General features: G+C 64.5%; 2 protein-coding genes across 11 annotated transcripts in view; one reads left to right on the top strand and one right to left on the bottom strand.

Annotated features, from left to right (window-relative positions):
* CDC42BPA (CDC42 binding protein kinase alpha) overlaps nt 1-4,083 on the top strand; it is a 382,935-nt gene extending 378,852 nt beyond the window's left edge. For all 9 annotated transcript variants that reach the window (XR_011645344.1, XR_011645345.1, XM_058309378.2 and 6 more), the window contains one exon: nt 265-4,083. Coding sequence is in view for 7 of the 9 variants with exons in the window: in XM_058309378.2 (XP_058165361.1) it covers nt 265-396 (132 nt within the window). In the remaining 2 variants the exon portion in view is untranslated. The remainder of the gene's footprint in view (nt 1-264) is intronic.
* A 1,766-nt stretch (nt 4,084-5,849) lies between these two features.
* The window catches only part of COQ8A (coenzyme Q8A), a 33,139-nt gene continuing 11,630 nt past the window's right edge, over nt 5,850-27,358 (bottom strand). For both annotated transcript variants that reach the window (XM_058309390.2, XM_058309389.2), the window contains exons 2-15: nt 25,696-25,862; nt 23,532-23,843; nt 23,356-23,422; nt 10,398-10,472; nt 9,103-9,225; nt 8,622-8,707; nt 8,412-8,552; nt 8,131-8,212; nt 7,764-7,857; nt 7,542-7,683; nt 7,331-7,438; nt 7,191-7,256; nt 6,822-6,908; nt 5,850-6,567 (exon numbers count right to left, since the gene is read on the bottom strand). In XM_058309390.2, coding sequence (XP_058165373.1) covers nt 6,283-6,567; nt 6,822-6,908; nt 7,191-7,256; nt 7,331-7,438; nt 7,542-7,683; nt 7,764-7,857; nt 8,131-8,212; nt 8,412-8,552; nt 8,622-8,707; nt 9,103-9,225; nt 10,398-10,472; nt 23,356-23,422; nt 23,532-23,843; nt 25,696-25,854 — 1,827 coding nt within the window. In that variant the 5' untranslated portion in view covers nt 25,855-25,862 and the 3' untranslated portion in view covers nt 5,850-6,282. The remainder of the gene's footprint in view (nt 6,568-6,821; nt 6,909-7,190; nt 7,257-7,330; nt 7,439-7,541; nt 7,684-7,763; nt 7,858-8,130; nt 8,213-8,411; nt 8,553-8,621; nt 8,708-9,102; nt 9,226-10,397; nt 10,473-23,355; nt 23,423-23,531; nt 23,844-25,695; nt 25,863-27,358) is intronic.

Raw genomic sequence — 27,358 nt, 5'->3', positions numbered from 1 at the left:
GCGAACTCCCTTGAGCCGCGGGCAGCAACGGTCACTTGGGTGCGGCCCGCGGGTGTCCCTGAGCTGGCCGGCTCCTGTCCTTCATACGGACATACGTAACCCGTGTTCTCGTGGCCCGTGGCATCACTTGGCCACCTGCCCTGTCCCGGGCTCCCACCCAGCTCAGAAGAGGGACTTCAGACAGGGTAGAAAGCCGCGTCGGGCCGTGTGGGCGGGGGCGCCGGTCCCCTGACCGCTGCTCCCGTGTCTCCCCCGGCCCTGCAGGACTCAGACTCGCCGCGGCGCTCCACCGCCTCCAACAGCTCCAACCTGAGCAGCCCCCCCAGCCCGGCATCGCCCCGGAAGAGCGCCAGCCTCTCGCTGGGGAGCTCCGACCGCGGGAGCTGGGACCCGTGAGCTCCGCAGCACCGCGCCCCACTCCCCGCTGCAGCCCCCCTCTGCCTGACGACCAGGGCAGGCGGCGGGCGGCGGGCGGCGGGCTGGCCAGTGGCTGGGGCTGACAGGACCTCATCCACACAGTTAGAGCTGCTTTCAGTAATACTCCCTCCCCCAAAGGTAGCTTAAATAGAGTACAAAATGCAAGTGACAGACCTGAGCTGAGGCAGGTGCGGCCACGCTGCCCTAGCTCGTGGGCTCCCCACACCGGAGGGAGCGCCAGCCGGGCTCAGCAGCCTGGGGGTCCTCGCTGATGAGACAAGGCATATTTACTACAGTGCAGGGTTTAGGCAACACACATTTAGAAAGCTCACTATGAATGTATATACTTAAAAAGCAGCATCTTGTACTCAACAAAGATGGGTGCATATATAAGGAAAAGAGATGATTTAATTTAAAGAAATTGGGTTGGTTTTTGTCTGTTTCCTAGCCAGGTAATTTGAAGGGTAGAAAAGGCCTCAAGCTGATATTTCTGAGGGAGAGCTAGAGAAAGCAGAGCCCCTTTTAGTGCCATTGGCATCACCAGGAGGCTAGAAACGTTCTGAGACTGACCTCACTGGTTTGGAGTGCGACCTGGGTGTCATATTTTAAATTGGAAGCCACTTCGAGCAGCAGCATCGAAAGGTAAACTCATCTCTTTCCAAAATATTTTTTCTGGTGGCAGAATTTGAACCAGACTTTTCCTTTTTGTTATCTTTTGGTATCGTCTGCAGATGAGTATAGAAATACAGTTTTGCCACCAACCACCCCCTCCTGCCTGGAAGGGCACACAGAGTGCCGTGGCCGCCCGGCTGTGCTCCCCAGGGCACCCCACGCGGCTCAGCGCGGCTCTGCTCCTTGCAGCGGCAGGCGGCCTCTCCAGGAGACGTCTGCCGAGGGTGGGCGGGCTTCAGCGAGCCAGGAAGGGAGGGCTTCGGGGGCCAAAACGCTGGAAACCTCAGGTGCTCAGGACTCGAACAGCTTGACCAAATGTTCTTCCTCAGACCCGTGGGAAGTGGATGCGTTTTGACCCCAGGACTCTGCGGAAAGGTAGCCCAGCGTGGCGTGGACTGAGGCTCGGCTCCCTTAGCCACACTCCACTGGACCCCTGCTGCTGTCGTTGCCACCAGGAGGCGAGGCGCAGAACCAGAACTCTCCCGTCATTTCACCAGTTCAGCACGAGTAGAGAAAGGGATAAAAATAAAAGTATCTCATGGAAGTAAAGAGAATCTGCCTCTCTTACTCTTTGTCAAAGTTTTCCTGAGAAATAGAAATAGGATCTTCTCCTCTTTAGAGTTCAGTTGCAGTGGAAGGTTTTCTGCAGTAGGCCACCGGAGCGCAGTGTTGACGCGTTACGACGTCACAGCACTTGCTGTCCTTCTCCGTAGCCGTGCCGGCCTCCTCAGCGCACCCGCAGTGACCTCTCGTTTGTGGAGAGGTGACCGAGGTCCAGGGAGGGAAGCAAAGAAAAGCTACAATGGGAATGTAAAAACAGTCGTGGCAGCTGGGACATTTAAACGTATGAAGTCAGCGCTTGCTCAGATTTGTGTATTATTTTATTTTGCGGTGAGCATAATTTACTGCATAATTCTAATCTCCCAAAGTGTTTTGCTTTTGGAATAGGAAGGTCATGTAAGAGTACTCTGGCGCCTCCAGATGCTGAGTGACGTCATCCCCGTGGGCTTCTGGTCCCCGTGCCCTGGCTGCGTAGGTGACCCGAACCCAGCTCCCCCTCCCCTCCCTCCCCTCCCTCCCCTCCCCTTGTCCACTTTCTCTTCTCTTTCTAGACAGAGGAGAGCCCAGGCTGGGGCTCACAGGATTATAGGCCAAGCCATTCGTTTTTTTCTCTCTGAAATAGTTTACAGTTTTGACAACTAATTGTGAATTGTTGCTGCCTGTAGGTGCTTATTTTCCAAAGGAGGATTTTCAGATAAAAATAAAACCCTGAAGAATCAGGTTGACTGGTCAGTCTCCCACAGGGAAGGTGAGGGCGGGCCCTGAAGGCTCACCTGCTGCCGGCTCACCTGGCTCCCAGCACCTGGGCAGGCTGCACCACAGCGCTGCTTTACTCTGCCACGGCAGCCTTAAGTGGGCCCATCAATTACAATAGATCAGTCCCAAATATTTTCAGGTTCTAAAAGCAGGTCTTTTGGGGAGAAACATTGCCAAGGGTGATTGTTTTTGGGGAATTTTTCCAAGATAATGATCGCCCTACTGTGCTTATCCCACCATCCCTAAGTATGGAGTCCGTTACCTTTCGAGGCTTCTGAGAGGAACTTTAAAAGATGAGGAAAGGGTTCCAGAGGACGAGGAAAACCTGCTGAGTAATCAGCGATCGCTGACGGCAAGCCCAGAAGAGGTCTCGCGTGCTTCAGAGGTCATCCTTTGTACTTAAATGCATATGGCAGCAGGAACTAATTTCTCTCATCAAAAGAAAAGAAAAATTCAGAGGCATTTCTGTGTGGGTTCCATGTGTTGGTATTTGGTGTTTTCCACGTCCAGCCAGCTTGTTGTCTATGCCTGAATTCTGACTGATCTTGCTGTGCGCTTTGGGTATATAAAATGCATATTTCTTTTTGCCAAAAGGAAAGATTTTGCTCCCCATCAAATGATTGCTAAAGCAGATTTCTGTTCTTTACTATTTAAGAAAACTTACTTACATTTACTCATCTATGCTTTCCCCAGGGAGCACAGCTTTTGAGTGTGTGAGACACCACAGGAAAATGTCCATCTGCTGGGTTTCCAGCTGCTCTGAACTTCTGGTCGTGCTCACAGCCAGGCCGTCTTTCCAGGCCGGCTCGCGGTCTCTGCCGTGCATGTGCTTAGAAACCTGTCATTCCTCATTTTCTCCTCGGTGGCCACGTCCATGTCCAAGAAAGACCAGTTGCGTGTGCGTGGAAGCTGGAGCGGGGGGAAGGCGTCCGCGGCCTCGGGCGGTCTCAGGCAGGGGGCTCGTGCGCTCCAGCCGGGTGGTCAGTGCAGCGCGAGTGCTGTGGCCCCCCTTGCCCAGGCCCGGTGGCCGGGCCCTAGGGGTTGGGGACTCAGCTCCCACCGCCCCTGCCCCAGGCCCCCTAGATGAGCCTCGTGAGCCACTTAAAGCTGCTCCCACTGGCCCGACTCCAGGCGGCTCGCGACTCTGCTCGCGGCCGGCGTGGCCGAGTCCCTGCGGCCTGCCCGCTCCCCCTGGGCCAGCAGCGCGGGCTTCTCGAGCTCTGCGAGGACACGCAGCCCGTTGCGGGGGAAACAGATGACACCCCCCCCCACGGTGTCATGGAAACACAACAACCCACCTTTTTATTCAGTAGTATCATTTGTGGTATATAAATTTTTTAGGGTTTTTTTTTTTCATTGTAATATTGTACAGTTTTGCATGGCTTAGATGTGATCACTTTATATTTCTATTATAATGCTGACAGGTGTATGGGAAGGGAATTTTCTCCCTTTGATTGGGTCTCTAAGCACTATTTTATTTCATTTAGTTTTACGCCCTGAGTGTCTTAGGGAACTTGATAAGAGATTCTTTGCTCCCAAACATGATGTGGATTCTTTTGCACAGAAGTATTTAATAAGGTGGGACAGTCAAAAACAAGACTCCCTGCAATATTTTATGTTGATACCACTTAATATTAACCAGACTTTGATGTATTGCAATAAAACAGGGAACTGTTAGAATTGAGTATTTTGTCTTTTTTGCCCCATGTAGGAAGTCTGAGGCATGGAGAAAAGACAGCTGGCTCTTGGCATCTTACTTGGAGCCTTCCAGATAGATGCCCCTGCTCAGGTGTAGTTTGCCTGGTGTGACGTAATCCAGGACGTGGTTAGTTTCTTCCACTGCTCATGTGAAAATAAGTTTAAATTCTCTTGACGCTTTCAGCTGCCCTCTTCTGGCCAGAATTCCCGTTACTTTTAGCAGTGCAGAGCCCGCCCTGCGCTGGCCCTCACGGTGCCACTGCCTGGCCCCCTCCACGCCAGGCTCCAGTGAGCGGTGCCGCCCGGTGCTGCAGGAGGGCTGTGACCCGAGGACCGCCAGGCAAGTCACCGCTTGTCTTGAGTTAAAGTGGCGCGGCTAAGAACACGGGGTCTGAATAAAGGAAATCCTGAATGGTGGCTGGAGCTAAATAATTCTGAGAAACTTTCCTGTGCCCATTTCAGCTAGATTCCTGTTTGACGTTACGTTGTTTCATTATAACGGATGCCGTCCTTTAAGGCAGTTGGGTGGTAGCTTGGAACAGGTTGAGGCTTGTCCTATAAATGGCCAGTCACACGTTCCAGCTTTGCAGGGTCAGTCCCAGTGACCTGCTCAGCTCTGCCAGCGCGTCCCAGTGAAGGGGTGCTGCCCGCCCAGGATGCTCCCCCGGGTCGGCGTGAGGCCAAACGGCCTGGCGCAGATCCCGGTCCTCCGCGAGCCGGCGCAAGGTGCCCTCTCCCTGAAATGCCCGCCTGGACCCAGTGAGTCCGTCCGTGAGGCGCTGGTGCACCATAAGCAGGCTTCGTAGGTGGTGAGGCCATGATGGCTCCATAGTCCACTCCCCACCCATCCTCGGGCCTTTCAGCGTGGACAGGCGAGTACAGGGCCCCCACACCGCGGTGTAAGCTCAAAACGCCACGCAGGCACTGCAGGCCAGCCTGCGCAGACGCGTGGCCGCAGCGCGCCGTGGACCCCTCACGAGAGGGCTCTAGTCCAGCTCTTGGGCCTGGAGGCACAGAACCACGTTCCACCTTCCCCGGCAAACGGCTCCGCAGTGGTTCTAGGGGAGGCGCAGACGTGCCTCCTGCCGGCCCTCCCCTTGGTTCCTCCCCTTTGCGTCCTGCTGCTGGAACGTAAGGGGCTGGCGGGCCGGGGTGGGTGGAGGGTGAGGGGCTGGCGGGCCGGCCTCCTCCCAGGCCGTGCGCCTCCCAGAAGCCTCGAGCCCTGAGCACGGCAGGAGGAGCTGCCAGTGCCGCCAGTGCCCCAGGCCGCGTCCCGCGAGCCTGCACCCCGCCGCCGCCGCAGCCCGGGCTCCAGAGCGGACAACCCCGAGCCCGCGGGCGGCCTCGGCCGCCCGCTGTCGTCCAGAGATTATGGCACCCCAGGGCACTTCCTGGGCGCACAGGCCTGCTACACCCTGGACGCCCGAAACGGCTGCATCCAGGAGTCCAGCCAGTGGGACCCGGCACGCAGCTCCAGCGCTAGCCTCACACTGTGCTCGCGGGGTCTAGAAGCGCGGCTGCTGGGGGGCGGGGGGACAGGGACCACTGCTGCCCGCCCTTCTCCCGTGGCCACCGGCGCAGCCTTCTCAGCTCTGCGCACAAGCCTGGGGGCGCCCCACAAGTCCCGGCGCGGGCCTGACCCCCCCACCCCGGGGCACCTGCTGTTGGGGTGGAGGGCGCTGGGCCGTGTGGGTGGGCGCGCTCCAGGACCTGCAAGGACCCAGGAAACAGCACAGGCCCCGGAGCGCTTTCACAGGCACTTTTTTTAATGAAACTAGTAAATCAGTTACAAGAGGTTACACCATTACCAGCGCCGAGGGCCCGGGGCGCTGCCCACGGCCGGGCCGCGGGGCGGGTCCAGGGACATCCCACGAGCCCGGGATCGGAAAGCCGCGCTGGTGGGCATGGGGCTGGGTGGGCCTGGCGCCCGCCCTCCAGGTGAGCCCGTGACTGAAGGGAGGAGGAGAGCGCCTCTCCTTCCGTCGTCTCGGGAGCGCACACACAGCGAGGAGCTGGAGCTGCTCCTCGCGCCGCTCGCCCGCGCCCTCCCACAGCAGGCGCGTGCGGGCCGGGGCCGGGGCCGGGCCGGGGCGTGGGGGGGTGGTTGTCGGTGCGGGAGGAGGCCTGCGCAGGGCTGGGGCCGAGCTTGGGGCGCGGGGCGCGGGGCTGGGGCTAGGGCTAGGGCGCGGCCTGCCTGCTGCGGTAGGCGCGGTAGGCCTCCTCGAACATGGCCTTGCAGGGGAAGCGCGCCTTGAGCTTGGAGCAGATGAGGAAGGAGCCGCCCATCTTGCGGTGCAGCGAGTAGGTCTCCTCGGGCGGCGGCACGAGGCGGTGCTTGAGCATGACCGGGATGAGGCTGTGGATCTTCTCCGTCGTGCTCTGGGTGCCGAAGTCGAAGGGCCCCTCGGAGGCGAAGGCCTCGCCCAGGATGAGGATGGCGTCCAGGTGCGCGTCCTCCATGGCCTGCGGGGGGCCGGGTCAGGCGGGCGGGGCCGGGCCCCAGGGGCGGCACCGCTCACCCCGCCGCGCGCAGGACGGCTTCGGGGCTCCAGGCGGCCAGTTCCCCTGAAAGGCCGGACCGCGTCCCCCCGGGGGCAGGACAAGCCCCACCGGCCCCAAGGAGCGAGGGCGGCGGGGGCCCCATGCCCCGGGAACCTCGGCCGAGCAGGCGCGGCGACCCCACGCCCCAGGCACCGAGGGGCCGCGCCCAGACTCGCCTTGACCTCGTAGCCGGTCAGGAACTTCATCTCGATGGACTTGGCGCGCACAGCCTCGCGGTCCCTGTCGGCCGCGGCCCTGATGATCTGAGAGAGGCGGGCCGTTGGGGACTCGGCCGGGACCCCCACCCCCGCGGCCCGAGACCCCCATCCCCAGACCTCCGCCCCACGACCCGGGATCCCCGCAGCCCAGGACCCCGGTCCCGGACCCCCGCCCCGCGGCCCGAGACCCCCACAGCCCAGGACCCCCGCCCCGCACCCCGAGACCCCCGTCCCTGGAACCCCGCCCCGCACCCTGAGATCCCCGTCCCCAGACCCCCGCCCCGCGGCCAGGATCCCCACAGCCCAGGACCCCCGCCCGCGCCCCACCTGGATGTAGAGGTCGGTGAAGGCCCTGTCATACTCCCGGGTCGCCCCGAAGTCCAGGAGAGCCACCTGCAAAGAGGGGCGGCGGGAGATGGGCCGTCGAGGCCGGACGCAGAGCGGCCACGGGGCCCCCCGGGACCCACCTTGTGCTGCTGGGGGTCGTAGAAGAAGTTGGACCAGTTGGGGTCCGTCTGCATGAAGTGGAACTCGAACAGCTCCCGCAGGCAGAGCACCAGGATGTTGTAGCAGATCTGGGGGCGGCGGCTGTGAGCGCCCCGGGGGAGCGCCGGCCCAGCTCGGGGCCCCCGGCCCCCCAGCACACCCGCGGACCCCTGCCCCCGGCCGCCCGCGCACCTCGTTGCGGATCTCCTGGCTCAGCCCCTCGGCCTGGTCCAGCGGGAAGCCGGGCACCAGCTCCGTGGTCAGCACGCGGGGGCTGCTCAGCTCGTCCACGACCTCGGGCACGTAGAAGAAGGGGTGGTCCCGCAGCAGCTCCCTGCGGGGGCGGCGCACGTGCGTGGGCGCGCGGGACCGAGCCCCGGCGAGGGCGCGGCCCGGGGAGGGCGGGGGGCGCACCTGAACCTGCGCGCGCAGGCGGCCTCCCGCTCGTAGTCGCACTCGAGGGCCAGCTCGCGGCGCAGCACGTCCACCAGGTGCTCCGGGAACAGGCCTGCGGGCGGGCGCCGGTGGGCGGGCGCGGGGTGCAGCCGGACCCCCCCAGGGTGCAGCCGGCCCCCGCCCCCCACAGGGTGCAGCCGGCCCCCGCCCCCCCCAGCGTGCAGCCGGCCCCCCCCCGCTTCCCCCCCCAGGGTGCGGCCGGCCCCCCCCACGCTTCCCCCCCCAGCGTGCAGCCGGTCCCCCCGCCTCCCCCCCCAGCGTGCAGCCCCCCCCCCGCCCCCCAGCGCGCAGCCCCCCCCGCCCCCCAGCACGCAGCCCCCCGCACCCTCGGGGAGCGCGTTGCTCATGCTGAGGACTGCCATGAGGTTGCTGACGTCGCTGCTGATGCTCTGCGCCACGCCGGGGTACTGCGGGCACCGCGGGTGGGGAGGTGGGCCTCGCTGCGCCCCGCCCACCCCGACCCCGAGGCCCTTCACGGGCTCGTCCCCCCCCCCCCCGGGGGCAGCCCCGGCGTGGGGGGAGGGCGGGAAGCGTGGGGGAGGTGCAGGCGGCGGCCCCCGCCCGGGCCAGACCACCCCCGGAGGCCCGCGCCGCCCGGCAGCCCACCTGGATCTTCATGGCCACCTCGCGGCCGTCCTTGGTGCGGGCCAGATGCACCTGCCCGATGGAGGCGGCGGCGAAGGGCCGCTCCTCGAAGTGCTCCAGCCGGTCCCTCCAGTCGGGGCCCAGGTCGCTGGTGAGCGTTTTCTGCGGGGACCGACCCTGAGCGCGCCGCCCCTGCCGCCGCGGGGCCCCGCCGTCGCGCCCCCGCCTCACCAGCATCTGCTTCAGCGGCATGAAGTCTGCGCTCTGGCGCACGCGCTCGAAGATCTTGGCCAGGTGGGGGTTGATGAACGCGTCATCTGGAAGGGGCCGGGGTCGGGGGTGACCCTCAGGCACCCAGGCCGCGCCCGCCTCCGCGCCCCGCCCCTCCCGGCCGCGGGGAGGGGGCAGCGGGCCGGCCCCCGGGCTCGGAAGGCGTGGGCACCTCCGCCGCGAGCTCCGGGCCCCGGGAGGGGTCAGCCCTCGGCCCCAGCGCTGCCGGGAGGCCTGGCCTGGCGCGGCCCGGGGGGCGTCCGGGCTCGCGGGGGGCCGGTGGAGCAAGGCGCGCCGCGGGGCCTTCGCGTCCAGCGTTCCCCGCGCTCGCCCCCAGTGCCCTGCCCCGCGGGGCCGGTGAGCGCCGCGCCCGGGGCCGCCTGCAGCCCCCGCGCGCCGCCCCCGCCTGCAGCCCCCGCGCGCCGCCCGTCCGGCCACTCACCCTGGATGCTCAGCATCTGGCCGAGCTTGAGCGCGGCGCCGCGCACCTTGCACAGGGTGCTCACGATGCGCTCCGCGTTGGCCTCGGACAGGAAGGGGCTGGAGTCCAGGACCGCCTTCTTCCCTGGGGGCGGGGGGCTCAGCGCGGCGCCCGGCGGGGGGCGGGGGGCGGGGGGCAGGGGGGGGGCTCTCCGGGCACCGCGCACCCGCCCCCCGCAGCGCAGCGCCACCCTCGCACCTCCCGCCCCCAGGCCCCGGGCACCCCCAGCTGCCGCGGGTCACCCCGGCCGCCCCAGCGCGGGCGCTCCACGTGGGGGCCAGCCTGGCCCGGCCTGAATCCCGCCCTCCGGGGCCCTGAAGCGGTCAAGCCCCCCACCCCAGGCTGCGGGAGACGGAGGCTGAGCCCGCCTCTGCCCCGGGGGCGCAGCCAGCGGCAGAGACGCCGCAGAGGACGCGCGTGCGCAGGTGGGGGCTCCCACGGGAGGGCGGGTGCCCGGGGCCAGCCCGAGGTCGGGCGTCATGTCCGTGGGCGCCGCCGGCCCAGGACGCCGGGTGAAGGGCCCGGCGGGGCCCGGGTGCTGGGGGCTGGCCTGGCCGGGGCACGCCTGGGGAGGGGACTGTCCCTGACGGGCCCGGGGCCCCTCCCCAGCCCTGCCCAGGCGAGGCCCACGCCGAGGGCGCTGGGGGTGCCGGGCCCGGAAATGAGGCCACTCAGGGCCACCAGGCCACGCCACGCTGGCCAGAACCTGGGCCTGTGCCCCCAAGGACGCCACCTGAGGCTGGGGCCGCGCTGACCCCTCCCCACTTGGCCACAGCAGGGGTGGGGGCAGCCAAATGCCCGCAGCCACGCTGAGGTACCCCCCACCCCGAGCCCCCCGCGCTCGGCCCCGCCCAAGGACGCGGTGCGCGGGGCCCAGAGGCACCGCCTCCCGAGGGCTCGTGTGCAGAGGGGGCCGCCCAGCTGGCAGGGCCACGTGCCGAGGCCACGGCAAGCCTTGTCCCCGATGGGCCGGGGACACCTCAGCTGCATTTCAGGAGGCCCCAGGAGCCCCACCCTAAGGAAACTGGGACCAGAGGGGCCTGCGCGGTGCGGGGGCAGCGGGAGCCTGAGGCCTGCGGCCGCCACGGGCCCCAAGTGTGCGGCCAGAGGGGCCCGGCTGTCCCCCCCCCACCATGTGCCGGCCAGGCCACGGCGACCCCGGCCGCCCGGGGAGCAGGGGAGCAGGGGAGCAGGGGCCGCAGCGCCAGCCTCCAGCTCCGACGCCGGGCGCCCGGCCAGGGGCACGGGGCGCTCACCTGAGGGGTCCTCAGCGCGCAGGCTCTTCTTGGCGACCTCGGCCAGCGCCCCGAAGCCCAGGCCCACAGCCAGACCTGCGGGGAGGCGGCGCTCAGGGGGCGGCCTTCGTGGGGCGCAGCCCGGTCCTGCCGGCACCCGCGGCCCCAGGAGGAGTGAAGACCACCCCCGCCCAGCGCCACGTGTGCTCCGAGGCTCGGGGACGAAGACGCACCGCGACGACGGGGCGACCCTTGGGGCGGCCAGCGGGGGGGCCAGGCCAGGCTCCCCACTGTCCTGGGGGCCACCCCCGGTGCATCCACCCCTGCGGCCACCGCAAGTTCTCCAGAAGGCGTCGCCACGGGTGCGTGAGGCGGAGGCACCGGGAGGCGGAGACCCTCGCCACGTATGCGCGCAGGCTCGGCCTGTCCCCGCGGGCGGGCGCTGGCACGGCCAGCCGCAGGCGCGGGTCCGGAGGCCAGGGCTCGGCCAGCTCCGCGCCAGGAGGCCCGGCCACGCGGGAGCCCGTGCAGGGCCGGCTGCTCCTGCTCCCAACGCGACCCTGGCCGCTCCCGCGTGGCGCGTCCCCAACGCGGGGCAAGGGGAGGGTCGGCGGGGACCGCACGCCCCGGTCAGGCGGCCTCGCCCCCTGGCGCCGTCCTGCGGGCACCTCCGCCTGCCGAGTCGTCCCACGAGCCTGACGTTAAAGTCAGGAAAACAGGACAGTCAGCTCCGCCGAGGCAGCCTGTGCCCGGGGAGCGCGCGGCTCCTGTCCCCGCCGCCCGCGGACAGCAGCGCCGCCAGGACGCCGAGACGCGCGGGGCGCCCCGCGCTCCCCATCGGGCTCCGAGGGGCTTTGGGGAAGGACAGACCGGCCTCAGGACAGTGACGCCGGTGGAGGCGACGCGGGCAGAGCCCGGCGGGAGAAGGACCCCAGCCAGCGGCGGTGGACGCGGACGTCCCCACAGGGGGTATGGGGCGAGGCAGACCTCGCGGGCTTCGCAGGAATCGCCGCAGAGAGAGCTCCAGACCCGGGGGGCAGGGGACAAGCCCCTCCTGGAGCAAGACGAGAGAGTCCCGCGACCCGGTGCTTGGCGGCGACTGGACGACCCGGCAGGGCCCGTGGGAGGAGCCCTGGGCGCGGCGGGCGCTGGGGGGAGGCCGGGCCGGGGCAGAGCCCGCGGGGCCTGACAACGCGACCGAGGACGCCAGGGACCCGGGGGGCGGGACCCTTGGCTGGAACCGGGAAAGGAGCCGAGATGACCCCGCGCCGGGCCTCCAGGGAGCGGGCACGCGTGGAGAGCACTCGGCCCGCGCAGGGTGGGCGCCGGCGAGAAACGAGCCGACCAGCCCTGAAGAAACACGCAGGGCGCAGGAGACCGTCCAGGGGGAGCCCCGAAAGGCCGCGGGGCCCGGCTCGGTGGTACCGGGAGGCCAGGCGGAGCGACCACGACGGGGCGGCGGGCGGGAAACGACCCCCGGGGCGCCGAGGGGCGCGGCGAGACAGAGCGTTGGCGGCCGAGGCCGGCCCCAGTGGCCAGTGCCAGTCACCAGTCCCCGCGGCCTCGGCCTCGGCCTCGCCACGCACTGGCGCGGCGTGAGCCCAGGACGCCGGTGCCCGGGCCGGCAGCAGCTCTAGCGCGGCAGCTCTCCCGCGACCCCGAAGCAGTTGCAAAACACAACGCTATGAAAAAGAAAACGTTTAAAAACGGCTGAAACCCGCGCGCTGCCACAGGCACCCGAGCCTCGCCTCGCGCTGGGCCGCCGCGCGGCTGGAGCACCCGAGAGAGGCCGCCCAGGCCCGGCCGGGGACTGAGGAGCCTGTGTCCACACCTGGCCGCCCCCTCGTGTCCTCGCGTGGCCGCCCGCTCCCGCGCCAGAGCCGAGGCGGCCGAGGAGACGCCAGGCCGGCCACGCACAGCACGCGGAACTCACGGCTCTCTGGCAGCCACGTTAGAAGAGGTGAAAAGAAATAGGCATGACTGGCTTTAGAAATATCATTTAACCCGCTACGTACACACATACATACGTGCGCGTTACATACGCTTTATCAGAGCGTAGATAAAGACCACCTCACGTTCTCTTCTCGCTCAGCCTTGAACCCAGCGCTCTCCGCCTGAGCACACCTGCACCCCCGCCACCCGGCGACGGCCGCCTGCAGGGACGCGCGGGGCCGCCTCGAGGGGCGCCGGGCCTGGGGGCGCAGGAGGGGACGTGGGCGGGGCTGGGCCTGCTCGCCCCAGGGGCAGGGGCACGCGCTGGGCGCCCGCGAGCCCGGGGAACCGCAAGCCCCCGCCCCTGCCTCCTGTGGCCCGCCCGGCTTGCCCGCGGACTCGGTTTCCCTCCAGCCGCCGCGCCTCGGGAGTTCTCTCTGCTGAGTGCAAGTCCAAAGACAAACCCACGGGGGCAGCAGAGGGCGGCAGAGCTGGGCCGGCGTCCACTAGCGCAGACCCCTGGGCTGAGGGTCCCATGAGCCCTGCCCACGGCCCCCGGGCAAGCACGGCCCCCCACCCACCCCACTGCGCGACGCCACGGCTGCAGGGCATCCCGGGGAGGTGGGCTCAGGCCGCAGCCCGGGGCCGGGGGGGCCACACCAGCCCCCCACCCAGACGCAGGGCACCCGGGAGCAAGGGGCCGAACGGGGCCGAGGACTCGGGGAGGGACGGGCGGGGCCAGCAGCTCCTCCTGCACCGCCGGGCGCTGCCGGGACCCCTGGTCCTCCTCGGACCAGGAGCCGCGCCCCACGGCCCCGCCCGCCGCAGCCCCGGCCCGCACACGGCTGCGGGAGGCCCTGCCTGGCGGCCCCCTGGGCTGGGCGGGCTCCGAGCGGCCCCCCCCACAGGCAGGCGGGTCCCCGGCGGGCCCCCTGGAGGTCACGGAGGGGCACGAGGAGCGCACCTGCCACCCCGCGGCCAGGGCAGCCAGGCGGGCTCCTCGGGCGGGCGCGCTCCCCGGAGCCTCCCCAGGGGCTAAGACATCCGCGAGGACGAAGCAGGAGCTCGCGGGGCGCGGACGTCCGAGGCCGGCCAGTGCGTCCTCGCCCGGCGCAGCAGCGCTCACACGGAGAGGCCGTGGGGTCCGGGGTCCCCCTTCCTTCAAGGTGTCCCTGTCCGTGGCCACCTCACTCCCCCCGACCCCCGCCCCCGCCGAGGGAGGCGGCGGTGGGAAAGCGCTGCCCGCCCAGGTGGGGGGCGCGTGCTCGCGGCCCTCGGGGCCGGCCCTCCGCTCGTGGGCACCTCTCAGGCCACGCTGGCCGCAGGCAGGATGCCCAGGCGGACTTCAAGTGCCGGCCTGTTGGATGACTCGCTGACTCAGTTTCCTTTTCTGTAAGTGGTGATGACAACTGCCCCAAGGGCCTTCTCAGAGCTTCCGAGAGGGAGCAGCACCCCAAGCCCACGGCGAGGTCTGCCCCGAGGAAGCAGCTCCGTCCACCGCCCGCCCCGCGGGGGCAGAGTTGCTCTCGGATCCACAGCACGCCACCCAGGAAGGCACAGGCTGCTGGAGGAAAGGTGGGGGGCGCGCCCACCAGCCACGACCAGGGCCTCCCGCGGGCCGGTCAGCCGCAGGACCCGAGCCCCTCCACCGCCGTGGAAACAGAGTGCCACGAGACGTCCTGAGGGAAAGAAGCTTCCCACAGACCGTCGGGGTCGTGCCGGCGCGTGCCGCAGCCGGTGTTTGGGAACCAAGACAACGGCGTGCGTCTTTCAGAGCTAGCTTATTCAACCTACAGCACTGCCCTTTATCCTGGCATCGTGTCTTTGGTACTTCTGCACTGCTAAAATCTCCTTTAAAAAATAAGTAAAAAGACGGTGATACTGTTTTCTTTTAAAAAGCCTCATACTTAGCAAAATTAAAATAACCACTCATACCCATCCACTCAAGGTTCGAGATGGGGACATAAAAGTTTTGGGGGAAGGAGCACAGGGGTCCCAGAGAGAGTTTCCTTCTGATCCACCAACAGCCCCCCAGGGGCCCCGGCATACGTGGGAGGTTGACCAGCAGGAACCCGCAGGGCCGCCTCTCCCCCGAGGAGGCCTGCTTCCCACTCGAGAGAGCGCCGCGCTTCACGCCACCTCCCTCTCAAAAACCCACTGGCGCCTCGAGAACTGTTTTAAGAGCAAATATGTCCGGGAGTGCTTTCCACGAGGAGGCCCCTCAACCTTGCAAGGTCTTCGGCTCCTCCGTTCTTCGTTCCTGGCCCACCGACACGCCTCCAGCCAGCAGCTCCCTGTTTTCAAACACCAAGCTTCAAAACCCTTTCTACAGAGAACACACAGAGCCCCATGCGTCCTTTCCTCACTCTATTTCCTCTTTCCGATTTCCCTCACTTGGCAGTCTGCTCTCTTCTGCCTTAACGATGCGCCGTGGCTCGCAGCCCCCTCGTGAAGTAACCGCGTGGCGCTCTGCACAAAGTCACGTCCAGCTCCCAGGACGTGTTCTCCTGGACAAGCTGCAGCCAGTGAAGTCTAATTCCCATGGTTCCCAGTCTTTTCTCTCTCTCATTTTCTATGTGCAGAAAAGATAATATATCACCTCTGCACCTATAAGACTGAAGCACCGATGGAAAAAAGGACTGAAAATACATGCAAGGGTATAAGAGACACATGGGAGAAGAAAAGGAGTGCCAGAGGGCCAGGGAGAGAAGAGGACAGAGCAGTACTCTTTAAAATGGCCAGAAATCTCCAAAACTGATAAAACGCATTAGCCCAGATTCAAGAATCTCTGCACACCCCAAGCAGGATAAATACAGGCCCATCAGAGTCCAATTGCTGAAAACCAAAAAGAGAGGGAAAATCTTAAAAGTAGTCAGGGAAAACACATCACCTGCCAAGACAGCTAACTTTCCCACAGAAATAATGGAAGTAAGAAAAGGGAATAACATGGTTGAATGTTCAAAGGAAATGACTTCCAAAATGGAATAAAATACCCAACAAAAACAGCCTTCTAAAAGGAAAATATAATAAAGACGTTTTTCCTGAAAATAAAAATGGAGAGAATTCATGATTAGCTGTCTATAAGAAAGAGAAAACAGACCTTCACATAAGAGGAAAATTATCCCAATCTAATTATAGAAATGCTGGAAAAAAGAACAAAAAGAGTAAAATATCTGGGTAAATCCAAATTCATGTGAACGGTACAAAGAAAGAATATCTTGTGGTGTTTAGTGTATCTTATGGTGTTTAAAAATATCTTGTGGTATTTAAAATATGTAGGGAAAAGTCCATTAACACAAAACAAGTGGGAGATACAAGAATAGTTCTGAGGTCCTAGCATTACAGAGAAAATAGTAAAAATAACAATTTAATTACACTGTAACCGGTCAAGAATGCATGCTGTAACCTCAATAGTAAGCACTGAAAGAACAGCAGAGGAATGTATAACACACATAAAGAGAAAAAAATCTTTAAGTCTTTTATTAATTCAAAAGGAGACAAGACAGGACAGAAAAATGGGAACATAACAGATGAGTCAAATAGAATATAAAAAGGAAGGTAAGTTATTAACTCTAATACATCAGTAATTGCTTTAAATATAAGGGAACTGAACAGTCTATTTCACGTTAAATATTAAATACTTCATTATACGACTAAGTTGTGAGCCTACACTTAAAACACAAAAACTACTCATGATGCTTAGAAAAGATCTACCTTACACAAAACGACACAAAAAAAGTTGAGAGATGCCATGCAAACACTAAAGAAAGCTGACGCACAGCTATATTAATATCAAAGTAGCCTTAATAGATATAAAGAGGAGCATAATATAAAATGAAGAAAATAATAAAGGTTAGACTAGGGAAATGGTAAACAGAAAAGCAATAGAGAGACTTAATGAAACCAAGACCAATAAAATTGACAGCTACGTAGACAAAGAGAAAGAGGACACAAATAAAACTAAAACTGAGAATCAGGAAAAACAACTGACCTCACATATATAAAACCAAAAGAAAGCAGCAGTACTGTCCCCATTTGCAGATGATACCCTATATACAGGAAATCCCAAAGAAACTACAAGGAAGCTACCAGAGCTAAAATATTAATTCAGCAAAGTGGTAGGTTACAAGATCAACACATGAAAATCAGTGGAGTATCCACAGACCAGCAGTGAGCAACCCAAAACGAAAACCCAGAGAACAACTCCATTTACAAAGCAACAAAAAGAATCAAATATCTAGGAATAAATTTAACTAAATTTAACTTGTAAATGGAAAACTAAAGTCATTGCTGAAAGAAATTAAAGAAGGCCTAAATAAATATTCATGGACTGGAAAACTCAATGTTATTAAATGTCAGTAATAACCAGTGATTTACAGATCAACACAATCCAACAGCCATCTTCACAGAAAAGGAAAAGTCAATCAGCAAACTCATAAGGAAAGGACGGGCCCCAGAATAGCCAAAAACATCTTGGAAAAGAAGAACATGGAGGACTAGCGCTTGCTGATTTCAAAACTTCTTACAACACTCATCAAAATCGCACGGTACTGGTGCTCGTGACAGAGTGACGAGCGAGGGAGGAGAACTGAGTTTAGAACCACGCCCCCCACGGCCAGCTGGTCTCTGACAAGGGCGCTCCGTCCACTCTGTGCAGGAGAAGAGTCTCTCAGAGGAGGTGCCGCGAGGCCTGGGACCCGCACGCGGGACGTGGACGAGCCGGACCACGCAGTGACTCCAAACGGAGCGAAGGCCGCGACGCAGGCGCCAAGACCGTCATTCTCTTAGAAAAAACTCGCAGAAATATCTCCAGGGCCTTTGAATCAGGCAGTGGGTTCTTAGACTTTACACCAAAAGAACGAACAATAAAAGAAAAAAAAATAGGTACATGGGAATTAATCAAAATTAAAAACTTCTGAGCAAAGGAGATTAAGAAAGTGAAAAGAGAACATACAGAATGGGAGAAAATATCTGGAAACCACATATCTGATAAAAGTTTAACATCCAGAATATGTAGACTCCTACAACTCAACAACAAAAAAAAAAACAATTTGGGCAAAGGATCTACAAATGGCTGATAAGCCATGAAAAGACACAGCATTACCAGCCATTAAAGAAATGAAAATCATCGAGTTCAGGGCCATGGCAGTTGGCCCTGCTTTGGAGTTTGTGCTTCTGTGCGATGGAGCTGGACTCAGATGTGATCTTTGTCCACAAGACTCTCCTGTTACTTTTACCGGATCTGTAGTTGGTGCTGGGGTTTAGTGTATACCCAGGGGACCTGAATCTCCGGACTGACCATGTGATAGCCAGGCCCTGAGCCTCAACAGACTTCAGCTCCTACATCTGGTTTATTGGACTTACCCCACTCAGCTAACATGGAGGTGAAGAAGGTCAACCACCACACCAGGGAGCCAAGAGTGCCTACAACTGAAAGCAGGAGGAGTGCATCCAGCATCCATGTGGAATCTAAGCCCCCTCTTGACATAGATGTGGAGTGGACACAACCATTCTAAGGTCCACAGGATGGAGGAATAGAGTATGGATTAGAATGGACTTACTGATATTCTATTCATGAGCTATTGTGATTAGTAAGCGAAGAAAATGTGGCATTGGTGTGGAGAAAGTGGCCATGGTGGCTGCTGGGGGTAGGGAGTGGGAGGAAGAGATGAGATGTGGGGGCATTTTCAGGGGTTGGAGTTGTCCTGGGTGGTGCTGCAGGGACAGTTACCGGACATTGTATGTCCTCCCATGGCCCACTGGGTGGACTGGGGGAGAGTGTGGACTATGGTGTGGACCACTGACCATGAGGTGCAGAGGTGCTCAGAGATGTATTCACCAAATGCAGTGAATGTCTCATGATGACGGAGGAGGCTGTTATGAGGGGAGGAGTGGGGAGAGGGGGGTGGGGGGTATATGGGGACCTCATATTTTTTTAATGTAACATTTAAAGAAATAAAGACAAAAATTTTTTTTTTTCAATAAATGAAAATCAAAACCACAAGGAGCTACTATCTCACACCCACAAGAATGGACATTATTTTTTTTTTTAAAGTAGAAAATAAGTGCTGGAGAGGATGTGGAGAAATAAGAACCCTCGTTCACTGTTGGTGGGAGTGTAAAATGTGCTGTCGTTGTGGAAGACGGTTTGACGGTTCCTCAGAAAGTACAGAATTACTGTAAGACTTGTCAATCCCATTTCTAGATCCGCATTCAATAGAACTGACAGACGTGTGCACACCGATGTTCATGGCAGCACCAGTCACAGCTGCCACAAGGTGGAAGCAGCCCACGTGTCCATCACAGGTGAGTGGACGAGCAAAATGTGGTTTATCCACACAGTGGGTCATCATCATTCAGCTGTAAAAAGAAACTAACTTCTCAGTCATGCGACAGTATGGATGATCTGTGACACCACGGTGAATGAAATGAGTGAGACACGAGGGAAAGGTGCTGTATGATTCCCCTCACGTGACACTCGCAGTGACAGAAAGAGAACACGTGACGGGCCGGGAGGGAGGGCACGGGGCGGCAGCCTTCTCTCTGGCGTGATGGAAGGTTCTGGCAGTGGGGCTGGGGAGGGTACTGGCACAACACGTGAACGTGGTTAATCCCCCCGGACCGTGCGTGTGGAGGTGGTGGAGGTGGGAAGGTTGACGTCGTCTATCGTTACAAGGAAAATTTAAAAAGAAAAACACAGAACGACAACACAGAGAGCGAGCCCTAATATAAACTGTGGACTTTAATAGTATAATTCTAATAATACCGGTTCATCAATTGTAACGGATGCACCACACTAACCCAAAACGATGAGACTGGAGGCGGGGCGAGACATGGGAACTCTGCACTTCTGTATTTCTCTGCAAACCTACAAGGGCTCTGAAGAGTGGTCTGTGAGAAAAGGACCCACTCCACACGTGTTAGCAAACCTGACCTAATCGACGTCTCAGGCCCAGCCCTGCGCCCGGGTACCAGAACCCAGCGCTGCCCAGACGCGCAGGGCCTCGGCCTGGAGGTGACGGCAGGGCCCCCGGCTGACAGACGGAAACCCCTGGGTGGGCCCGGGCCACGCGGCAGGGCCGCAAGTGTAACCAGCCCAGGACTCACCACCACTCCAAGCCGGTCCCGAGCTCCACGGATGAGCCCCGAGCCCCGACCTCCCCGCGGAAACCGGGCAGGACGCCAGCCCCGCGTCCACACAACGACCCCCGCCCATGCCCTGGACGGTGGTGCCGAGAGGCTCCGGGGCCCCGTCCCTCCACAGAAGCTCTGAGCCACCAGCGGGGCCCGGCAGGGCCGTGAGCTCCAGGAGCAGGCCAAGCACCGCAGCTCGTGAGCGCAGGGTCAAGGCGGGCGGGCGGCGGGCGGCCCTGCGGCACCTTGCTGGCCCCTGCGCCACGCCCTGCAGAGCCGCCTGCAGTCCAGCCCAGCCCGGGCGGGTCCAGGGGGTGCAGCAGCGCGGCCCTCGTGCACACCCCGGGAGCAGTGGGTCTGGCCCCATCTGTCCGGGCGGCCTGGGGGTCTCGCCACCCCAGGGCTTGCCTGCGGGTCGAGGCGGCTCCCCGAGCCTCCTGCAGAGCCGAGGGAGGGCCCGGGGGATGCGTGGGCGCGGAGGGACGGCCCCGGGGGGCGGCATTCGGAACCACGTCGTCAGGGGACTTCCGAGGGCCGGTCACACGTGCCCAAGACCACCCCACGCACAGAAAGGTCTGGGAGGCCAGGGGGCCGGGGGAGGCCAAGGGGCCGGGGGAGGCCAGGGGGCCGGGGGGGGTCGGGGGAGGTCAGGGAGGCCAGGGGAGCCGGGGGAGGCCAGGGGAGGTCAAGGGAGGCCGGGGGGCGCAGAGGAGGGCAGTCAGGCCAGGGGAGGCCGGGGGAGGCCAGTTGAGGCCGGGGGAGGCCAGTGAGGCCAGTGAGGCCAGGGGAGGGAGGGGAGGCCGGGGGAAGCCAGTGAGGCCGGGGGAGGCTGCGCGTTGCCCGGAGCTGTTCCTCAACTCGCCGTTCGGCTCTCCCTGAAGGAGTGCTCACAGGCCATCCTGCAAGGACTGGGAAAGGCGTTTTCTTTTATCCCTTTTTTTAAAAATTTTTAGCTCCTGGCATTCAAAGAAAACTAGATCGTGACTCTAGCTGGATACAAGTCTAAGTAACAGTCGACTCAGGACCTAAATTCCAGCAATAACATCTTAAAATATCAAAACGTCCAGGTTTCAACAAAAGACGACAAAACACACAAAAGGAAGGGAAGGCCCCGGCAAGGGAGGAGGGTCAGGCATCAGAAGCCACCGACGGGGCCTGCCTGGAGGTCCAGGCAAAGGTCTAAAAAATGGTTCCCAAATATGTTCAAAGAGCTAAAGGAAAACACGGACAAAAGCTAAAGGACAGCTGGAAACCAAGAGATGGAAACAGAGAAAGTAATTAGGAAAAGAAATGAAACAGCTGAAGACCCCAGTAGCAAAAATGTAAAGTTCCCTGGAGGGATTCAAGCCGCAGAAGGAAAAATCAGTGAGCCTGAAGATAAGGAAATTAAAATCACCCAGTCTGAGGAGCAGAAAGAGTAATGAGGGAAAACGAGCAGTGCCGGGGGAACCAGGGACACGTCACGGTGAATGTACGCGTTGTGGGGCTCCCAGGAGGGAAAGAAAGCGCAGGAAGAAGAGCAAAGCAGTAACTCGGGCTGAAAACTTCCTAATTTAATGCAAGTCCATGAGTATACACATCCAAGATGCTCAACAAACTCCTAACAGGCTAAACCCGCACGGCACTGCGTTATAATCGAACTGTGGGACGTAAAGACGGGATTCTGGAAGCCACGGAAGAGACCACGTGTCACGCACAAGGGAGCGTGAGATGACGTGCCAGCTTCTCATCAGAAACCCCGGAGGAGGGAAGGCAGCGGAAGACAAAGTACTGGAAGCAGAACCAGGCCAACGGAATTCCAGAGCCAGCAAAACTGTCTTTCGGGGGGCAACGGTGGGCAAAGCAAAAGGGGCGCAGGGTTTGTGCCTGGGGCGGAGGGAAAGTTCTAGCAACGGACGGTGGTGAAGGGCGTGCAACGCGGCGCGCGTGGTGGAGCCCGTGGCCGGTGTGCTCGGGAGGGCTGGCAGGGGAAGGCTCACGCTGCGAATGCTTCCACAGTAAAACGAAAAGAACCAAAGATGAACTAAAGATGCAATAAACACAATACACGACACCGAACAGGCTCTAAGAGGAGAGAAAAGGCTCAAACGGGCGCTGCTGGGCCCTGGGGCCTGGACGCAGGCTGCGCGTTCTCCCAGAGCCTGATTCCCGAGTGAACTGCACTTCGGGAGGCGACACACGCCAACGTCCTTGTTCTCGGGAGCGGACGTGGGACGCCGACGCGCCCAAGATCAGAGCACGCGCGACCTGCTCCCCCGTGTCCAGAGCGGACAGAGCGGCCGCGCGTAAGGCTGGGGGCCGGGGCCGGGGGGCTCCCCCGGGGCTCCCGAAGGCGTCTGTCCTGGGGGGTGATGAATTTCACAACAGTTAACAGGGAAGAGCCCCTCGCCGCCCCGCCACGCCCCGCGCCACCCAGGCACCCGCAGGCTCCCTGCAGCGACCCACCCCCAGCTCCAGAACAATCTGGAACGACCCTCAAAACACACCCCGGGAAGGGGGGAGACCACAGGGAAAGGCCAAGGCCCCGCCAGCCAGCGGCGGACACGGAACAGCGTGCCGCGTCCCTGACCGCGTGGAACAGCGTGCCGCGTCCCTGACCGCGTGGAGCAGCGTGCCGCGTCCCTGACCGCGTGGAGCAGCGTGCCGCGTCCCTGACCGCGTGGAGCAGCGTGTGGTGTCCCCGAACGCGTGGAACAGCGTGTTGCGTCCCTGAAACAAAGGCGGTCTTGCAACAGGCAGCTCCTCTCGGGGCGCTCCGACGTCAGCTCTGGTCTCACCGAGCCCGTCCTATTTGCTTTTACAACGCTGACTTCTCCCCCAAAGGTCACGACCGGCCGGCCGGTGACCGGTGTGTGGTAGGACAGCGCGTCCTTCCCGAGCTGGCCCTCCGCCACCAGGTCTGCAGCGTCAGCCGCCCCGCGTGGCCCCGAGTGGGCGGCTCTGGTGGCCACTCCAGCGCAGGCCTGGGGCCGGCTCAGCGTGCAGCGCGCACACCTGGGACCGTCGCCCCTGCCCCCTCGCCCAGGGGCACAGCGCCCGGCCCTCGCCAGTGGCCTTCCCGCCGCCCCGGTCACCCCCGTCCATCCTCCTGGACCCCCGCCCAGAGGGCCCGGCTCGGTCCCTGCCTGCCCACCCCGGGGCCGCCGCGTCCTAAGGCACCACCAGCGCCTCCCCTCGGGTGGCTCCCAAACTGACCGCCACCTCCACCGCCGCTCCCGCCCGCCAGGCCGTCCAGAGAACGCGTCTGTGACGCGGGTGCGCAGGCGTGCGGGGCGCGGGGCAGGGAGGGGTACGGGACCGCGCTGACCGCGGGAGGGGGGCCAGCAGGGCCCCCCGGGCGGCGGTGGTAAGACCGCGGCCGCGCGCGAGGAGCCAGAGCACAGCAGGCGGCAAAGCCCCGGCGGCCCCAGAGCCGCGCAGCGAATCCTGCCGGGGAGAAAGCCCAGAAGGACAGCCCTGGAGGAGCCTGAGCTGCAGAGAGCGGTCACTCCGCGCCGAGAACAGGGGCGCTGCGCCGGGCGCCGGGACGGCTAGGGCGGCAGACCCCCCACGTGCCCCCACGCGCCCCCAGCTGCCTCCACACGCCCCCGGGAGCATCCACACGCCCCCAGCTGCCCCCCCACACACCCCCAGCCGCCCCCAGCCGCCCCTTCGCGCCCCCGGCCGCCCCCACGCACCCTCCAGGAGCCTCCACGCACCCCCAGGCGCCCCCACGCGCCCCCAGCCGCCTTCCCTCAGGACCCTCGAGGCAGGAGGACGCCCGACAGCAGGTGCAGCTGCACCCCGGCCGTGCCCCCACCCAGGCCGAGGGCAGGGCTGCGGAGGGGCCCTCTAAGGAGCAGCGCGGGCAGCCTGGCCCCACCCACCTCCTCGCAGGCCCCCGGGGGGACCCCAGGGCATGCTGGACACTCACCCCCGAAGTTGGCCAGCCGCCCGATGCGCGTCACTGGCACCTTCCGCTCCCGGGCCCGCTCGCTGAGCTGCAAGAGAGAGGAGCTGCAGACCCGGGGGCGGCAGGGCCCCCACGCCGCTCAGCAAGGGCGCCCACACGCCCGAGGCCCGCCCGGCGCCCCGGCCCGGCGCGCGCACCATCTGCTTGTGGGGCCTGCTCTCGGGGCGCGCCTTGGCCTGCCGGGCCTTGTCCACGTCCTCGGCCGTGAGGCCCCCCACGGGGGGCTGGTCTTGGTGCAGGAACCGCCGCTGGATGCCCCCGGAGGAGAAGGGCCCCCCCAGCTCCACCGCGGGCGTGCCGCTCCTGCCCAGGGGCGAGGCAGGCGCCGGGGGCGCGGGGTCCGGATGCTCGGGCCAGGAGGCTGCGCCCGCCCGGGCCCCCGCCGCCCCCGGCTCTGGGCAGGGCTCCTCCGCTTCCAGGCCGCCGGCGCTCTCAGGGCCGTCCCAGTCCTGCAGGGCACAAGAGCCGGCGTCAGGCGGGAGCAGGCGGCCGCCAGGAGCCCGGGCCCCGAGGGCGGCCGCTGCGCCCCTCCAGGGCCCCACCCAGGGCAGGCGCCGCTGCTGCCGGCTCCAAGGCGGCCCCCGTGGCGCTGGGCACCTACTGCGCACCCAGCAGTGACTGCGCCCCAAGCACCAAATGCATGCAGAACACCTACTGTGCGCTGAACACCTATTTTACACCAAGCACCTACTGCGCGCTGAGCACTTACTACATACTGTGTACCTACAGTGCGCCGAGCACCTATTACGTGCTGAGCACCTACTACACGTCACGCACCTACTGTGCAACAAGTGCCTACTGTGCATCAAGTGCCTACTGCACACCAAGCACCTACTGCGCGCCAAGCCAGGCTAGAGGAGGCAGCGCTTGGAACACGGCTCCTGGCACCAGCCCCTCACCTGCAAACCGGGGCTAACACGGGGCCCCCGCCGGCTCTGGGCAGTAAACCCAGGCTACAGACGGGGAGGCCTGGCCACGCGCGCACAGCCGAGGCCGGGCAAGGACCAAGGGGCGCAGGATGGGCCCCTCCATCCCACCCCATGCCCATGGCCCTGCCGACGGCGTCTCTGTCCAGCGGGCTCCGTCATGGGCTCTGGAGACCGGGCCTGGCTGTCCCGGAGCCAGGGAACCAGGACCGAGGGAAGAGGGCACCAGGTTTGCCTTGTTATGGTCACCTCCGGGCGCCGGGGCAGGCGGGCAGCCCTCGGGGTGCGTCTGGGGGCGCCCGGCCACACCCCCTCCCCAGCTGTCCTCCACCTGAATCTTTCTTCTGGGTCGCACCAGAGGGGCCCCTCCAGCTGAGGGATGGGAGCCGGAGGTGGGGTGCGGCCAGGGGGCCAGGCCTGGGCCCGGGGGCGCAGACATGATGGCCACGAAGGGGGCAAGCTGGGCAGTGCCCCCCACGGGGCGTCCCCCCACTTCCTCCCCAGGATGCCGCCCCCCCAGCCCCAGCACAGCCCAGACAGGCAGGGCAGAGGCTCCGTGCCGTCAACCGTCAGCGTCCCCATGACGCCCGCCCCCTCCAGGCTGAAGGGCCTCTCTCCGCAGGGGACCGAGGGGCAGTGGCCATGAGCGTGGCCCACGGGCAGCAGCTGACGGCCACACTGCCATGCGTGGCAACGGCGAGAAAGGATTACTTCAGCTCTAAGGGACACTGGGCGTGGAAGCGGGAGGGGATTTCCCTTCTGGAGGAACTAAAGTGTTCTAGAGTGGACAGAGGGAGGTCAGCACAACCCCGACGGGAGCAGGAGCCCTGAGGGCTCCTCTAGTGACCGCACACCGCGCGGGCCAGCACGGGGAGTGCAGGGGTGGACGGTGGCTGTGGTCAGCAGGACGGAGGACGTCCTCCCGGGAGCACAGCAAGTATGTAACACTAACACGGGAGCCGGTCACCGCGGGCTGGGGGCACACCACAGCCAGACACGGCGGCCACGCCTGGCACTGCCCACACAGGGCGGCCACGCCTGGCACTGCCCACACAGGGCGGCCACGCCTGGCGCTGCCCACACAGGGCGGCCACCCGCGGCCTCACAGAACAGAGGCCCCTCCTCGCCCCGGGCAGGACACGGGGACACAGCGGGGGCGGGGCGGGTGCACACACCCCAGGAGTCCGGCCAGCTGGGGGACGCGCCCCATCCCCGCCCCCACCAGCAGCCCCCCCCCATGGCCTCACGTCCCCGCCCCCACCGGCAGACCCCCACCCACCCCCGCCCCATGCGCCCTGCCCGCACCCCCACCAACAGGCCCCCGTCCCCGCACCCCGCCCTCAGCGGCAGCCCCCACCCCCGCGCCCCCTCTTACCTGCGCCTCCCCGGGGGCCACGCCGCGCTGCGGCAGTGCGGCGGCCGCCAGGGGCAGCTCCCCGAGGCCCAGGCGCTGCAGGTAGGTGTCGGCGGCGGCACGGGCCAGCCTGGCCAGGCCCCTGAGCAGCAGGATGGCGTCCCCCAGCGCGGCGGCCATCCTCAGGGCTGGAAGGGAAGGGCCGTCAGGGGCAGCCGGCCACGGGAACCCCCGCACGTCCACGGCCCCGCGGCCTCGCCCAGGCCTCCCCCTGCCCGCGCCGTCACCCCTCCCGACGGCGGCCCCCGCCCCACGCGTCGGCAGGGGCCCGGGCAGCGCCCAGGACCCCACAGCTCAGGGCCAGCGCGGACGGGGCCCCGTGAGGCCCGCTTCCCCGGGGCGTCAGGGCCCGCGTGGGCCGAAGTGCCACCAGGCGCCCCGGGTGGGGGCGAGCCAGGCCGGCGGCTCCCCCGGGGACGGCCACGAGGGCGGCAGGCGTGGGGGCGCCTCCGGGGGCCACCTCAGGTCAGGCGCTGCCTCCACCCATCGCGCCCGCTGCCGGCCCCGCGCGCGCCTCGGAGGAATCATGGAAGCCGGAGGCCGCGTCGCCGCGTCACCACCGCCATCGGGTCAGAGGAGGCGCCAAACGGAGGCCGCGCCTGGCCAAGGCCGCCGGGCACCACCATGACCCCAGGCCCGGCTCCCCATCCGAGCCAGCGCCGGTTCCAGAAGGTGCTCAGAGAGGCGGAAGGCGAGAGGCGGCCCACCACCCACCCCCAGGCGCCATCCGGCCCCCTCCCCGGCCCCCTCCCCAGCCCCGGCCCACCACCCGCCCCCAGGCGCCATCCGGCCCCCTCCCCGGCCCCGGCCCACCACCCGCCCCCGGGCGCCATCCGGCCCCCTCCCCCGCCACAGCCCACCACCCGCCCCCGAGCGCCATCCGGCCCCCTCCCCCGCCACAGCCCACCACCCGCCCCCGAGTGCCATCCGGCCCCCTCCCCAGCCCCCTCCCCAGCCCCGGCCCACCACCCGCCCCCAGGCACCATCCGGCCCCCTCCCCGGCCCCGGCCCACCACCCGCCCCCAGGCGCCATCCGGCTCCCTCCCCGGCCCCCTCCCCAGCCCCGGCCCACCACCCGCCCCCAGGCGCCATCCGGCCCCCTCCCCAGCCCCGGCCCACCACCCGCCCCCAGGCGCCATCCGGCCCCCTCCCCGGCCCCCTCCCCAGCCCCGGCCCACCACCCGCCCCCAGGCGCCATCCGGCCCCCTCCCCAGCCCCGGCCCACCACCCGCCCCCGGGCGCCATCCGGCCCCCTCCACCCCCACGGCCCACCACCCACCCCAGGCGCCATCCGGCCCCCTCCCCCCCCACGGCCCACCACCCGCCCCCAGGCGCCATCCGGCCCCCTCCACCCCCACGGCCCACCACCCACCCCCGGGTGCCATCCGGCCCCCTCCCCCCCCACGGCCCACCACCCACCCCCAGGCGCCATCCGGCCCCCTCCCCCCCCACGGCCCACCCACCCCCGGGCGCGCTTTACCCACCACCCCCAGCTGAAGGCAAAGAACGCCCGCCAGGCCAGACCCTGCTCACAGACGCCGGAGCAGCAGCCGCGCACCTGCTCCGGGCCTCCTGGTGGCCAAGGACGCCCACCTCCCCGCCGCCCGGGCCCCTCGGCTCACCC

The sequence above is a fragment of the Dasypus novemcinctus genome, chromosome 13 (assembly GCF_030445035.2).
Source record: "Dasypus novemcinctus isolate mDasNov1 chromosome 13, mDasNov1.1.hap2, whole genome shotgun sequence".
NCBI classification, from domain to species: Eukaryota; Metazoa; Chordata; class Mammalia; order Cingulata; family Dasypodidae; genus Dasypus; species Dasypus novemcinctus.
The sequence above is the reverse complement of the archived record's forward strand: the minus strand, read 5'-3'. Positions and strand labels throughout refer to the sequence as shown.